The sequence below is a fragment of the Poromitra crassiceps genome (assembly GCF_964638095.1).
Source record: "Poromitra crassiceps genome assembly, chromosome: 19".
In the NCBI taxonomy this organism is placed as follows: Eukaryota; Metazoa; Chordata; class Actinopteri; order Beryciformes; family Melamphaidae; genus Poromitra; species Poromitra crassiceps.
The window spans coordinates 26824012-26840409 of NC_139646.1; the positions used below are offsets into that span (position 1 = coordinate 26824012).

Below are 16398 nucleotides of genomic sequence, written 5' to 3' on the forward strand. Positions count from 1 at the left end.
TCTTAATTAATGGCGCAATGCCGTGTTCGGATTGGTTCCAATTTAATGCCTCTCTAATCTGTTAGAATGGCGCAAAGTCATCTTCTGATTGGTTCCAATTGAATGTTGTGCAATTTAGATACAATTGCACCAAATCCAACCCTGCACTTCCTCGGGTCCCCAGTAGCACCCATCAAGTGTGAAGTCGATCAGACGAACAGTTCTCGAGATGCGCCAACGGCACAAAGACACAGAGAGAGTCCTGGAATTAGTCAATCAATATAATACAAAATGCAGTACGTGAAATCAAGTTACCATCACGGGCCATCGCTGTATTTCGTACATTTCTCAAAATGTGAAATTTGTTTGAACTATATGTTGTGAAACCCGCTTGAACATGAACCACATCTAAGCAGGTCTGTGAGAGGACTACTCTGTGTCTTTATACACTGTATACAGGGTAAGGAGGAAAGAACAAACTCATGCTCTTCCACAGTCAAGGGTTAACCTTCCATTTTCTGGCATGGATACGGTCCATCCACACCGTTTCCATTATTTTGACCTTACCCTGTTCTGGCTCGGGCTCGGTATTGTTTGAAAACTATGATACCAGAACCAATACCAGTACCCTTAAAGTGATACCGATACCAATAGAGTACTCCGTTCAATTCCTTATTGTGGCATCTTTTTTTGTGGCATGACACCGTCGACTCTCTCCGTCACATACATCACGCTCGGCTTCACCACCACAGACCGTAGGGTTGTAGCTACTGCAGTAAGGGACCAATCACACATTCAATCGAAGAATGCTTGGCTGTGAGCAAAAGCATACAAATAGTATGTTTTTTTTTCTAAATCGGTGTACAAAAAGGATCCAATGCAGGTATCGTTTGAGTGGGGAGACGTTTCGATAATACTGAGTACTGGGTTATTTCGGTCGATACCTTAAAGGAGCTAAATGCGATATTCAACCATACTATATGCCCGTAAACCACTGTTATATATCTAGCGAGACAGGCGAGTTATATTGTTTTGAGCAGTGAAAGAATAAATGGACAGAGAGTGAACGAGGGGGACTTGACAGATGATCAAGCCGTGGCTGTGAAATTCAAGTTGGTCTCTGATTGTATCGCAGTTTGGGACCGCGTGTTTCCTGGTTTTGTTTACAGTGCGGCCGATTGTGTGGCTCGCTCTGTGTGTCTCCACCACACACATCGTGTAGCCAGCAGACCGCTATACGGTGGCCTATGTGTTTTATGTACTGTTTATGTTTACATCTGATGTTACAGCTCCAGTGCGACATCTAGTGGGCAAAAGAAAAAAATCTCATACATCTCCTTTAAAGGTATCGAGTGCCCAGCCCTAAGTATGGTCATTCCTTGTTCTCGAAATGAATCTAATCTCTGCATTCCAAAACGAAAAAAATAAATAGTGTTTCTCCTCCTCGTCTCATCCGTCCCTCTCAGCTATCACTCTATCTGCTCTGGCTCGGCGTCCATGCAGGTCTCCCAGGGGTTCTGGGGCATCTGGGGCATGGAGAGGATGAGGAGGCTGAGGCCGGTGAGGAAGAGCAGCACGAAGCCGGCACAGGCGCAGGCGAAGGACCAGGCGTAGTAATACTCAATCCAGATGGTGTCCTCGCTCTCGATCATGCGTTTGACCGACTGACGCATCACCTCCAGAGAGATGAAGGCACAGAGACCTGGGTGAAGAGGGAGAGAGAGAGAGAAAACTGGTCAAAATGGCTTTCAACATTGATACCCCCCACAACTACTAAATGATCATTAAATGACATTTATAGCGAGGTTTGGGGGTTCAAAATATCAACGTGTGAAACGGATTGAGAAGCAAGCCCCACCTGCAAATGCGTAGAACATGCCAGCAGGTTTGAGGAGGTAGTCCCTTCCTTTGCCTTTCCCGGTGAAGGAGCCCATCACACACAGGGAGCCCAGGATCATGAAGGCCAGGCTGAAGATGGAGATGGCCGCGGCTGAGATGTTGTACTCTGGAGAAAACACAGAAGCAGTATCAGGACCCATCATCATCTGGAGCCTTTCACATCTAATGCTAATCACAAATGCATCCACATGGGATTTGACACAGTCAGCTGTATTTTTGGTGTGACTATGGAATTATCTCAACAAAAACAACACATCCTACCCTTCAACACTGTTTGTACACTTTGTGCCCAGATTTGGTTGAATGGGAATCCACCTTTTAAAGATGTTTTAAGATGTATGTAAAATTATCTCTCTGAATAATAATTTGTGTCTCATATGGTTTTTCCCCGCACAAAAAAAAGTTGAAATGATCTTGTTAAAATCCTTCAAATTAATTCTACTCCTTCTCCCTCGTTAAAAAAACTCCAGAATCGGTGAATATGCAAATATATTTAATAAAAAATAAAAATAAAATCCGCTGAGAAACTCCGCTGTTGCATACTCCTGTACTTGCTTAATTGTCATTGAGTCTATTTCTGCAATAACTGCACTTAATGGCTGTTTACTCGACAAACGTTGATATTGGAGGCGGACAGGCACGGAGGCCAGGCCCGGTTCTACGGGGGTGCAAAAGCATGCATTGCACCCTTATTTTAATTGTCTGCATGCTCAGTTGAAAAGTAAAAAAAAAAAAAAAAAAAAAAATTAAATAAATGCTACAGCTGCACACTTACTGTTTAAACTTGAATTATAGTTGTTGTTTTTCTTTGTTCTTTGATGTGATTTTATGGCTTTTTGGCACCTATATGTAACCTTTTAAGGTTCAGATAATTGTATTATCATTATATGGTCCAAATATTTCAGTAAAGCACTTAAAACACTTGAAATATTCTTGCTTGGGTGGTATCATTCTACTTGAAATGATGGTCAAATGCATTATTTTTAGTAAAATAACGTCAAATTTTTTGGGCGGCCGGGCATCTGCACCCCTTCCTATCTAGGATGCACCCCTAGTCATCTTGTTCTGGAACAGGCCCTGACGGAGGCAGCCATTACTGTTTTGCCAGCGGCGTTCCTGAAAGGCCGGTTACGATGTCAACTACGAGGCAGGTTGCTGATTGGCTAGATCGCTTTGCAATTTCTGCAAACACCCTCCCAGGGCTGGAGGCCAGGCATAGTAGAACGAAATGAAATGTGAGTTCACGTGACCGGCTGGTGTACCAAGCTACAACTGTACCCCACAATCTTATCAAATGGCGGTCTGTGGTCTAATTTGTGTCAGTTTAGGGGTTCTTGACATGAAAAAGTTTGAGAACCACTGACCTTGACCAATACACACATTTCTGCATGAGTTACTTATGTTGGGTGGAGAAATCCAAAAGTTCCAGATTCGTTGCTATCGTCTTCCCTGTTATTATACTTGCAAGTTGCAAGATTTTCAATACATTTATGTTTCACATGGCGAACTCCCAGTGGCGAATCGAGTCTGGCTGCTTGGGTAGATGTGCCTACATTTACTATTCCATCCAATCCGTGGTGATGCTCCACTGTGGTGATGCTCCACTGTGGTGATGCTTCACTGTGGTGTAGCCAAATTGCTCAGTCAAGAATGAATAACGCTATAAGGTACTTGGGTCGGCGCTGCTCCATTCCAGTTGGAGTATGCCTCTGATTGTCTCTAGCCATACGCATTGGAATGCTGTGTGTGTGTGTGTGTGTGTGTGTGTGTGTGTGTGTGGTGCGTGTGTGTGTGTGTGTGTGTGTGTGTGTGTGTGTGTGTGTGTGTGTGTGTGTGTGTGGTGTGGTGTGGTGTGGTGCGGTGTGGTGTGTGTGTGTGTGTGTGTGTGTGTGTGTGTTGGAGGTAGGTGGGGGGAGGAGGACCTCTTGCACACATGCATTAACAACTCAGAGTTTGTAATGTGTTTGAAGGGGAGAATGTGAGGGTGTGGGGGGAGGGGGTGTACATGAGGGGGGGGGGGTGTACACCCCAATAATTGGGTCTGACAGATGTGCTCAGCGCCCTAATGCACATTACATAAAAGGGCTGTCATATAGTCTGCTGCTTGAGCCCAGCATGGACACAGCTAATGCACATCTATATATCTATGTATCTATGTATGTATGTATGTATGCTATGCTGTTTTACATGCAATCGGGCTGAAACTTTCAGGAAGTGTAAAGAGCACCCGTGCGGGTGACCTGATGGAGCCGGATTGTTCAATTAGGGTAGATTAATTGCCCTAATTGCCCTAAGGCTGATTGCCCTAAAGCACCCGGCATGGTTCTGCGCAACCTCGACTTGGCGCCCTGTCGCCGAATGGCGGCGACAGCGAGACTGTGCATACTCGAACGTAACTCGGCGCGTTGGCTGCGGCACACGTCCAAAACGTTATCGTGTCGTTTACCAAGAACTTGCATTCATGTCGGTGGGGGGACATTTTATTGTCCCTCCATTTCAAAAGTCATTCCGGTGAGCCTGCAGAAGGCTTTACTAGATGAGGGACAAGCACTGTTAAATGAGGAAATGACATTTCCTCATTCCTCACAACAAGGAGTTGACGCCGCAGAGTCACATTTTCGAGGAGCTGCATGCCCCCTCCGCCGAGCTGCGCCGATAGGACGCCCAGCTGCGGTGACCCCCTCTGCGCAGTCAGCGCCGGCGATTTCGCTCGGGCATAATTTGCGCTTAAGGCTGAGGCTATAGTTCAGTGATGATGTCATCAGTGATGATTTCATCAGTGATGTCATCAGTCTGAGGCTATATAAGTGATGGGAGTACAAGTAGGTAGAATAGGGGAGGAACCAGACGGAGACGATGGCTTCCGCCCGTGGGCTGTGCGGGTGACCTTACGGATGTGATTGCCCTAATTGTCATCGGTGAGTGATGTCATCTGTGATGATGGCATCAGTGATGTCATAGAGCAGTGGTCTATATAAATATAAGATTGATTGCTTGATTGATTGATCAATCGATCGGTTAGTCGATTGATAGGTTGATTGATTGATTGATTGTGACCCGTCGCCTTGGCTGCGGTACACGTCCAAAACGTTATCGTGTCGTTTACCAAGAACTTGCAATCATGTCGGTGGGGGGACATTTTATTGTCCCTCCATTTCAAAACTCATTCCGGTGAGCCTGCAGAAGGCTTTACTAGATGAGGGACAAGCACTGTTAAATGAGGAAATGACATTTCCTCATTCCTCACAACAAGGAGTTGACGCCGCAGAGTCACATTTTCGAGGAGCTGCATGCCCCCTCCGCCGAGCTGCGACGATAGGACGCCCAGCTGCGGCGACCCCCTCGGCGCAGTCAGCGCCGGCGATTTCGCGTGAGCATAATTTGCGCTTAATACACACCACCATGCTGGATGATGAGCATGCAACACTCTTTAGGAAAGCATCCATTACCCAGAATGCAACACTCTTTACAAAAGCATCCATTACCCAGACGTGAGGAGCAGAGTAGGCTATACATAAAAAAAACAGACATAAAGGAACCACAAAAGGATACCTACCTTTTTGCGTTTTATATTCAAATATCTCAACATTCTCCCCTGTAGTGAAGTGCTGGAAGTATGTACAGTTTTCCTCTGTGAAAAGAGGGAAAACAGAGTTTAGTTCAAAGTTAAACAGCTGTGTAGTGTACATGTCGCTCAAAACAATCATGTTTACCATACATAATGCTTCTTAGTGAAGTACAGTACACAATGCTTCTTAGTGAAGTACACTACATAATGCTTCTTAGTGAAGTACACTACATAATGCTTCTTAGTGAAGTACACTACATAATGCTTCTCAGTGAAGTACACTACATAATGCTTCTTAGTGAAGTACACTACATAATGCTTCTCAGTGAAGTACACTACATAATGCTTCTCAGTGAAGTAAGTACATAATGCTTCTCAGTGAAGTACACTACATAATGCTTCTTAGTGAAGTACAGTACACAATGCTTCTTAGTGAAGTACAGTACATAATGCTTCTCAGTGAAGTACAGTACACAATGCTTCTTAGTGAAGTACAGTACATAATGCTTCTTAGTGAAGTACACTACATAATGCTTCTCAGTGAAGTACACTACATAATGCTTCTCAGTGAAGTAAGTACATAATGCTTCTTAGTGAAGTACAGTACATAATGCTTCTTAGTGAAGTACAGTACACAATGCTTCTTAGTGAAGTACAGTACATAATGCTTCTCAGTGAAGTACACTACATAATGCTTCTCAGTGAAGTACACTACATAATGCTTCTCAGTGAAGTACACTACATAATGCTTCTCAGTGAAGTAAGTACATAATGCTTCTCAGTGAAGTACACTACATAATGCTTCTCAGTGAAGTACACTACATAATGCTTCTCAGTGAAGTAAGTACATAATGCTTCTCAGTGAAGTACACTACATAATGCTTCTCAGTGAAGTAAGTACATAATGCTTCTTAGTGAAGTACACTACATAATGCTTCTCAGTGAAGTACACTACATAATGCTTCTCAGTGAAGTAAGTACATAATGCTTCTCAGTGAAGTACACTACATAATGCTTCTTAGTGAAGTACAGTACACAATGCTTCTTAGTGAAGTACAGTACATAATGCTTCTCAGTGAAGTACAGTACACAATGCTTCTTAGTGAAGTACAGTACATAATGCTTCTTAGTGAAGTACACTACATAATGCTTCTTAGTGAAGTACACTACATAATGCTTCTTAGTGAAGTACACTACATAATGCTTCTCAGTGAAGTACACTACATAATGCTTCTTAGTGAAGTACACTACATAATGCTTCTCAGTGAAGTACACTACATAATGCTTCTTAGTGAAGTACACTACATAATGCTTCTTAGTGAAGTACACTACATAATGCTTCTCAGTGAAGTACACTACATAATGCTTCTCAGTGAAGTAAGTATATAATGCTTCTCAGTGAAGTACACTACATAATGCTTCTTAGTGAAGTACACTACATAATGCTTCTTAGTGAAGTACACTACATAATGCTTCTTAGTGAAGTACAGTACACAATGCTTCTTAGTGAAGTACAGTACACAATGCTTCTTAGTGAAGTACAGTACATAATGCTTCTCAGTGAAGTACACTACATAATGCTTCTCAGTGAAGTACACTACATAATGCTTCTTAGTGAAGTACACTACATAATGCTTCTTAGTGAAGTACACTACATAATGCTTCTTAGTGAAGTACACTACATAATGCTTCTTAGTGAAGTACACTACATAATGCTTCTCAGTGAAGTACACTACATAATGCTTCTCAGTGAAGTACACTACATAATGCTTCTTAGTGAAGTACACTACATAATGCTTCTCAGTGAAGTACACTACATAATGCTTCTCAGTGAAGTAAGTACATAATGCTTCTCAGTGAAGTACACTACATAATGCTTCTTAGTGAAGTACAGTACACAATGCTTCTTAGTGAAGTACAGTACATAATGCTTCTCAGTGAAGTACAGTACACAATGCTTCTTAGTGAAGTACAGTACATAATGCTTCTTAGTGAAGTACACTACATAATGCTTCTCAGTGAAGTACACTACATAATGCTTCTCAGTGAAGTACACTACATAATGCTTCTTAGTGAAGTACAGTACATAATGCTTCTCAGTGAAGTAAGTACATAATGCTTCTCAGTGAAGTACACTACATAATGCTTCTTAGTGAAGTACACTACATAATGCTTCTCAGTGAAGTACACTACATAATGCTTCTTAGTGAAGTACACTACATAATGCTTCTCAGTGAAGTACACTACATAATGCTTCTTAGTGAAGTACACTACATAATGCTTCTCAGTGAAGTACACTACATAATGCTTCTTAGTGAAGTACAGTACATAATGCTTCTCAGTGAAGTAAGTACATAATGCTTCTCAGTGAAGTACACTACATAATGCTTCTTAGTGAAGTACACTACATAATGCTTCTTAGTGAAGTACAGTACACAATGCTTCTTAGTGAAGTACACTACATAATGCTTCTCAGTGAAGTAAGTACATAATGCTTCTCAGTGAAGTACACTACATAATGCTTCTTAGTGAAGTACACTACATAATGCTTCTCAGTGAAGTACACTACATAATGCTTCTTAGTGAAGTACACTACATAATGCTTCTCAGTGAAGTACACTACATAATGCTTCTTAGTGAAGTACAGTACATAATGCTTCTTAGTGAAGTACACTACATAATGCTTCTTAGTGAAGTACAGTACATAATGCTTCTTAGTGAAGTACACTACATAATGCTTCTTAGTGAAGTACAGTACACAATGCTTCTTAGTGAAGTACACTACATAATGCTTCTTAGTGAAGTACACTACATAATGCTTCTTAGTGAAGTACAGTACATAATGCTTCTTAGTGAAGTACACTACATAATGCTTCTCAGTGAAGTACAGTACATAATGCTTCTCAGTGAAGTACACTACATAATGCTTCTTAGTGAAGTACAGTACATAATGCTTCTTAGTGAAGTACACTACATAATGCTTCTCAGTGAAGTACACTACATAATGCTTCTTAGTGAAGTACACTACATAATGCTTCTCAGTGAAGTACACTACATAATGCTTCTTAGTGAAGTACACTACATAATGCTTCTTAGTGAAGTACACTACATAATGCTTCTCAGTGAAGTACACTACATAATGCTTCTCAGTGAAGTAAGTACATAATGCTTCTCAGTGAAGTACACTACATAATGCTTCTTAGTGAAGTACACTACATAATGCTTCTTAGTGAAGTACACTACATAATGCTTCTTAGTGAAGTACAGTACACAATGCTTCTTAGTGAAGTACAGTACACAATGCTTCTTAGTGAAGTACAGTACATAATGCTTCTCAGTGAAGTACACTACATAATGCTTCTCAGTGAAGTACACTACATAATGCTTCTTAGTGAAGTACACTACATAATGCTTCTTAGTGAAGTACACTACATAATGCTTCTTAGTGAAGTACACTACATAATGCTTCTTAGTGAAGTACACTACATAATGCTTCTCAGTGAAGTACACTACATAATGCTTCTCAGTGAAGTACACTACATAATGCTTCTTAGTGAAGTACACTACATAATGCTTCTCAGTGAAGTACACTACATAATGCTTCTCAGTGAAGTAAGTACATAATGCTTCTCAGTGAAGTACACTACATAATGCTTCTTAGTGAAGTACAGTACACAATGCTTCTTAGTGAAGTACAGTACATAATGCTTCTCAGTGAAGTACAGTACACAATGCTTCTTAGTGAAGTACAGTACATAATGCTTCTTAGTGAAGTACACTACATAATGCTTCTCAGTGAAGTACACTACATAATGCTTCTCAGTGAAGTACACTACATAATGCTTCTTAGTGAAGTACAGTACATAATGCTTCTCAGTGAAGTAAGTACATAATGCTTCTCAGTGAAGTACACTACATAATGCTTCTTAGTGAAGTACACTACATAATGCTTCTCAGTGAAGTACACTACATAATGCTTCTTAGTGAAGTACACTACATAATGCTTCTCAGTGAAGTACACTACATAATGCTTCTTAGTGAAGTACACTACATAATGCTTCTCAGTGAAGTACACTACATAATGCTTCTTAGTGAAGTACAGTACATAATGCTTCTCAGTGAAGTAAGTACATAATGCTTCTCAGTGAAGTACACTACATAATGCTTCTTAGTGAAGTACACTACATAATGCTTCTTAGTGAAGTACACTACATAATGCTTCTCAGTGAAGTAAGTACATAATGCTTCTCAGTGAAGTACACTACATAATGCTTCTTAGTGAAGTACACTACATAATGCTTCTCAGTGAAGTACACTACATAATGCTTCTTAGTGAAGTACACTACATAATGCTTCTCAGTGAAGTACACTACATAATGCTTCTTAGTGAAGTACAGTACATAATGCTTCTTAGTGAAGTACACTACATAATGCTTCTTAGTGAAGTACAGTACATAATGCTTCTTAGTGAAGTACACTACATAATGCTTCTTAGTGAAGTACAGTAGACAATGCTTCTTAGTGAAGTACACTACATAATGCTTCTTAGTGAAGTACACTACATAATGCTTCTTAGTGAAGTACAGTACATAATGCTTCTTAGTGAAGTACACTACATAATGCTTCTCAGTGAAGTACAGTACATAATGCTTCTCAGTGAAGTACACTACATAATGCTTCTTAGTGAAGTACAGTACATAATGCTTCTTAGTGAAGTACACTACATAATGCTTCTCAGTGAAGTACACTACATAATGCTTCTTAGTGAAGTACACTACATAATGCTTCTCAGTGAAGTACACTACATAATGCTTCTTAGTGAAGTACACTACATAATGCTTCTTAGTGAAGTACACTACATAATGCTTCTTAGTGAAGTACACTACATAATGCTTCTCAGTGAAGTACACTACATAATGCTTCTCAGTGAAGTACAGTACATAATGCTTCTTAGTGAAGTACACTACATAATGCTTCTCAGTGAAGTAAGTACATAATGCTTCTCAGTGAAGTACACTACATAATGCTTCTTAGTGAAGTACAGTACATAATGCTTCTCAGTGAAGTACACTACATAATGCTTCTCAGTGAAGTACACTACATAATGCTTCTTAGTGAAGTACACTACATAATGCTTCTTAGTGAAGTACACTACATAATGCTTCTTAGTGAAGTACACTACATAATGCTTCTCAGTGAAGTACACTACATAATGCTTCTCAGTGAAGTACAGTACATAATGCTTCTTAGTGAAGTACACTACATAATGCTTCTCAGTGAAGTAAGTACATAATGCTTCTCAGTGAAGTACACTACATAATGCTTCTCAGTGAAGTACACTACATAATGCTTCTTAGTGAAGTACAGTACATAATGCTTCTTAGTGAAGTACACTACATAATGCTTCTCAGTGAAGTAAGTACATAATGCTTCTCAGTGAAGTACACTACATAATGCTTCTCAGTGAAGTACAGTACACAATGCTTCTTAGTGAAGTACACTACATAATGCTTCTCAGTGAAGTAAGTACATAATGCTTCTCAGTGAAGTACACTACATAATGCTTCTCAGTGAAGTACAGTACATAATGCTTCTTAGTGAAGTACACTACATAATGCTTCTTAGTGAAGTACACTACATAATGCTTCTTAGTGAAGTACACTACATAATGCTTCTCAGTGAAGTACACTACATAATGCTTCTTAGTGAAGTACACTACATAATGCTTCTCAGTGAAGTACACTACATAATGCTTCTTAGTGAAGTACACTACATAATGCTTCTCAGTGAAGTACACTACATAATGCTTCTCAGTGAAGTACAGTACATAATGCTTCTTAGTGAAGTACACTACATAATGCTTCTTAGTGAAGTACACTACATAATGCTTCTCAGTGAAGTACACTACATAATGCTTCTTAGTGAAGTACACTACATAATGCTTCTTAGTGAAGTACACTACATAATGCTTCTTAGTGAAGTACACTACATAATGCTTCTCAGTGAAGTACACTACATAATGCTTCTCAGTGAAGTACAGTACATAATGCTTCTTAGTGAAGTACACTACATAATGCTTCTCAGTGAAGTAAGTACATAATGCTTCTCAGTGAAGTACAGTACATAATGCTTCTCAGTGAAGTACACTACATAATGCTTCTTAGTGAAGTACAGTACATAATGCTTCTTAGTGAAGTACAGTACATAATGCTTCTTAGTGAAGTACACTACATAATGCTTCTTAGTGAAGTACACTACATAATGCTTCTCAGTGAAGTACACTACATAATGCTTCTTAGTGAAGTACAGTACATAATGCTTCTTAGTGAAGTACACTACATAATGCTTCTCAGTGAAGTAAGTACATAATGCTTTCTTGACAAAAGTGGAGGAGGAGGCAGAAGCAGCACTAGCACTGCAGCAGATGCTCCTGCAGAGCTGGAGGTGGTGTTGAACTTATCAGAATCAGGAACCTTCAGGTAGGCTACAATTTCATGTAACATCACGTTAGCATTATATTCAACAAATCTTGCTTCAAACGGCCCACATTTTTCGCCGGCGACCAAAGGCATGTGTGTCCGCATGTGTTGGCCTGGCCTGCATGGTATCTAACGCCCGGCCTGAATTATGGTCCCAGTCCGCCCCTGGGCCCCCCCTCCCCCCCCCCCCCCCCAGTTCCCCTCCCCCCGAACAGGCGCCCCGACTGATCAGAGGAGGCGCTACTGCAGCCTCCAGGACACATACTGTACCCTTAATCCAGTTTACCACCCACAGACACGGCCAATTGTACCTGTGTGGACGCCCGACCAACCCGGAGGTAACATGGGGGCTCAAACCTGCGAACCCTCATGTTGGTGGGCAGGGAATCTACAACTGCACTACCTGGACACCCAAGTGTTGACTATTACTGTATCAGTATATCGCATGCGTCAGGGGCGTATGCAGAAATTGCATTATAGGTGGGCCTGGACCAAATTGGGTGGGCCTGGATAGGTAGGGGTGCAGATGCCCGGCCGAAGGCCGGGCCCACTCGGGTGGCCGGCCAAAGGCCGGCCGCCCGAAAAATTTGACGTGTTATTTTACTAAAAATAATGCATTTGACCATAATTTCAAGTAGAATGATACCACCCAAGCAAGAATATTTCAAGTGTTCCAAGTGCTTTACTGAAATATTTGGACCATATAATGATAATACAATTATCTCAACCTTAAAAGGTTACATATAGGTGCCAAATGTTGCATACATGAATGCTTATACTTGTGTGTATACTGTTACTTTATACAGAAATTAGAACCACTGATCCATATACTGTTGTGAGTTTAAAAAATAACAACACTGAGGCTGCTTCAAGTTTGAACAAGATGCCCTCTGGTTTATTTATCCACAGAGAGAACAAAATTCCTAGATGTCATGAAGTTGTCATGCATTAGACTCTGGAGATGATGTGCCCTGCGTTTTTACAAAAGTAACAAAACCATTGGCTAGCAATGCAGCAGCAAGTTTGCCTCTAGAAAACAACCAATTAAAAAAAAAAAAAAAAAAATTTGGGTGGGCCAGGGCAGAAGTGGGTGGGCGTGTGCCTACCCAGGCCCACCCGTAGATACGCCCCTGGCATGCGTGCCGCTGCAGTTTGAAAATGTGTTCATAGTTCAGTGTAACACAACTTTAATTAATTAAAGTTAATGTGTTTTCTGTGAGCAGCAGAATGCGCAGGGATCAACAAAAAGTAATGGAACACCGGCACAGATGATGATATTTGCAGGGAAGTGTGAAGACTTCCACAGAATGTGACACTAGCCCGGGCCCGACGTGTCACGCCATCTCCCGGGACAGGAGAATGCATCAGGCAGGCAGGGATCGCAGTTGTCATGAGGTCCATGCTAACATGCTAGCCCCTAATCCAAACTTCCATACACTGGCACCATGGGGCATCGCTCAAACGCTTTCATGTGTTGCCAACCGCATGCTATCGCTTCACGTTTACAGCGCGATGGGCGTCGCTGGGATGCAGGCTTGGGGAGTAACGGATTAAATGTAACAGGATTACGTAATCAGATTACAAAAACCAGTAACTGTATCCTTACAGCGGTGGTTCTCAAAGTGTGGAGCAAATAGCAAATAGCAAGCAATTTCCCATAACAGATTTGTCATGTTTATGGTGATGATGATGATGATGATGGTGATGGTGATTAATAATAATAATAATAATAATAATAATAATAAAAACAAAAACAAAAAGAAAGAAAGAAAGAAAGAAAGAAAGAAAGAAAGAAAGAAAGAAAGAAAGAAAGAAAGAAAGAAAGAAAGAAAGAAAGCAAACCCATTCCTCCCCCAATGTTAACTCTTTGGGATGACGCAGCAACAAGCCTATTCGTTTCTTTTGTACTGTACAACTCCTATCATCATTTAGGCAAATGCCTTTTGTTTTTCCCTCAGACTGATTTAAGTCCTGTTTCTGCTACATTCTCTATGACAAGATGATGGTCGTTCAGCATTTCTGTTGGCTCCTGGCTTGACAGAGTAGAACCCCTGAACAGGCCGAGTGGCTCTTCTACAGTCTAGAGAGAAAGGCTTGGTCCTGTTCCTGTATGAGTGCGTGGAGTCACTCAGCATCTGTTCCTGTATGAGTACGTGGAGTCACTCAGCATCTGTTCCTGTATGAGTACGTGGAGTCACTCAGCATTCATTAGGTGCTGGATTGGGACAGTGATTAGCTTCACGTCAGCATCACACAGGCTGGCTATGGCCTTTGCGTGCACAGTGTGCTCCACCAAATATGGAGACCGTCATAAATTTGTCATAAATTAATGTCAGCAGCGCCGAGATCAAAAGGTGGCTGATTGCCACCAGTGGTTCAGTGGCATTTGGCGATCCCTAGAGTGGCATGCTACTGTACTCGTGTTCCACCAGTTACTCATTGAAAGTATTTATGGTGAATAATAAATATATGTATGGACTGGTTAAATCAGAATCACTTTTTCCGCAACGTGGACTTTTACATGTAATGTAATGTAATGTAATGTAATGCACGTAAATGTGATGTGTGATTGCGTTCCACTAATAAATTAATCATGACAAAAATAATATTATTTTTTGATTGGTTGGCTCTAAATTTCTGATATTCATTAGTCAGACTGGATATGGTGGCTAGGCTAACAATAGCAATGTTAGCTAGGGCTAGCTCTAATATCTTACTGATATGATTGGGCGGCAGATTCCGGCACGGCACACAATTGCTCAACAGCCAGTTGTGAGTGGCCGATGCCACACAGCAGCCGAGTTGTCTATGCGAGCCCGCGCAGCCGAGCTGTCTATGCGAGCCCACGCAGCCAAGCTGCGTATGTGAGCCCGCGCAGCCGAGCTGCGTATGCGAGCCCGCGCAGCCGAGCTGCGTATGCGAGCCCGCGCAGCGGCCAAGCTGTGTGCGGTTGAGCTGCCTATGCGAGCCCACGCAGCAGCTGAGCTGCGTCTGCGAGACCTCGAGGCGGGCGAGACCTTGAGGCGGAGGAGGAGGATGATGAGGAGGATGATGAGGAGGAGGAGGAGGAGGCACGGTAGGAATGAGCACTGCCAGTTCAGCGGGCGTGGCGACTCGGGGAGGGACGCCAGAAAGCAGCTTGTGCAGCGTGCTCTGTTTGTTCTAGTCAGCTTAGCTGAGTACATCATCAAGGATGAAATGACTTTACTGTCTGACTCATTCAAAAGCACGTCTGACTCATTAAAAAGCACATCTCTCAACATCGGAACGGACAACAATACAGTCATTCATTTATGACACTATGTTGCACTACAGCACACTGCCAAGAAAGACAGAACAAATATCTACATTTCTGGCAGTAGCCTACTTGTGAAACTGGCAGGGGTGGTGACTGGGGGGGGTACTGGTAAACTACATGTGCGGGTGGAACACGAGTGGCATAGCACCCTAGGGATCAGCATATATGATGCTGGAACCAGTGACATACAACCAGCTACTTTTCCCACCACCCTGCTGACCACCACCACTTCATATGGGTTTAGCTTCCACAGCCTGGCTAACCACTGTCACTTCATATGGGTTTAGCTTCCACAGCCTGGCTAACCACTGTCACTTCATATGAGTTTAGCTTCCACAGCCTGGCTAACCACTGTCACTTCATATGAGTTTAGCTTCCACAGCCTGGCTAACCACTGTCACTTCATATGAGTTTAGCTTCCACAGCCTGGCTAACCACTGTCACTTCATATGGGTTTAGCTTCCACAGCCTGGCTAACCACTGTCACTTCATATGGGTTTAGCTTCCACAGCCTGGCTAACCACTGTCACTTCATATGGGTTTAGCTTCCACAGCCTGGCTAACCACTGTCACTTCATATGAGTTTAGCTTCCACAGCCTGGCTAACCACTGTCACTTCATATGAGTTTAGCTTCCACAGCCTGGCTAACCACTGTCACTTCATATGAGTTTAGCTTCCACAGCCTGGCTAACCACTGTCACTTCATATGAGTTTAGCTTCCACAGCCTGGCTAACCACTGTCACTTCATATGAGTTTAGCTTCCACAGCCTGGCTAACCACTGTCACTTCATATGAGTTTAGCTTCCACAGCCTGGCTAACCACTGTCACTTCATATGGGTTGAGCTTCCACAGCCTGGCTATAAACCACTGTCACTTCATATGAGTTTAGCTTCCACAGCCTGGCTAACCACTGTCACTTCATATGGGTTTAGCTTCCACAGCCTGGCTAACCACTGTCACTTCATATGGGTTTAGCTTCCACAGCCTGGCTAACCACTGTCACTTCATATGAGTTTAGCTTCCACAGCCTGGCTAACCACTGTCACTTCATATGAGTTTAGCTTCCACAGCCTGGCTAACCACTGTCACTTCATATGAGTTTAGCTTCCACAGCCTGGCTAACCACTGTCACTTCATATGAGTTTAGCTTCCACAGCCTGGCTAACCACTGT

The 16398-nt window shown here is 42.0% G+C and overlaps 1 protein-coding gene across 1 annotated transcript in view; it reads right to left on the reverse strand.

The window, feature by feature from the left end:
• Nucleotides 1-1448: 1448 nt before the first annotated feature.
• LOC310793834 (voltage-dependent calcium channel gamma-1 subunit-like) overlaps nt 1449-16398 on the reverse strand; it is a gene marked incomplete at both ends in the record, with an annotated part of 23679 nt that continues 8729 nt past the window's right edge. The window contains 3 exons of the mRNA XM_083655729.1: nt 1449-1681; nt 1838-1984; nt 5435-5509. Of these exons, the coding sequence (XP_083511855.1) occupies nt 1449-1681; nt 1838-1984; nt 5435-5509 (455 nt within the window). The remainder of the gene's footprint in view (nt 1682-1837; nt 1985-5434; nt 5510-16398) is intronic.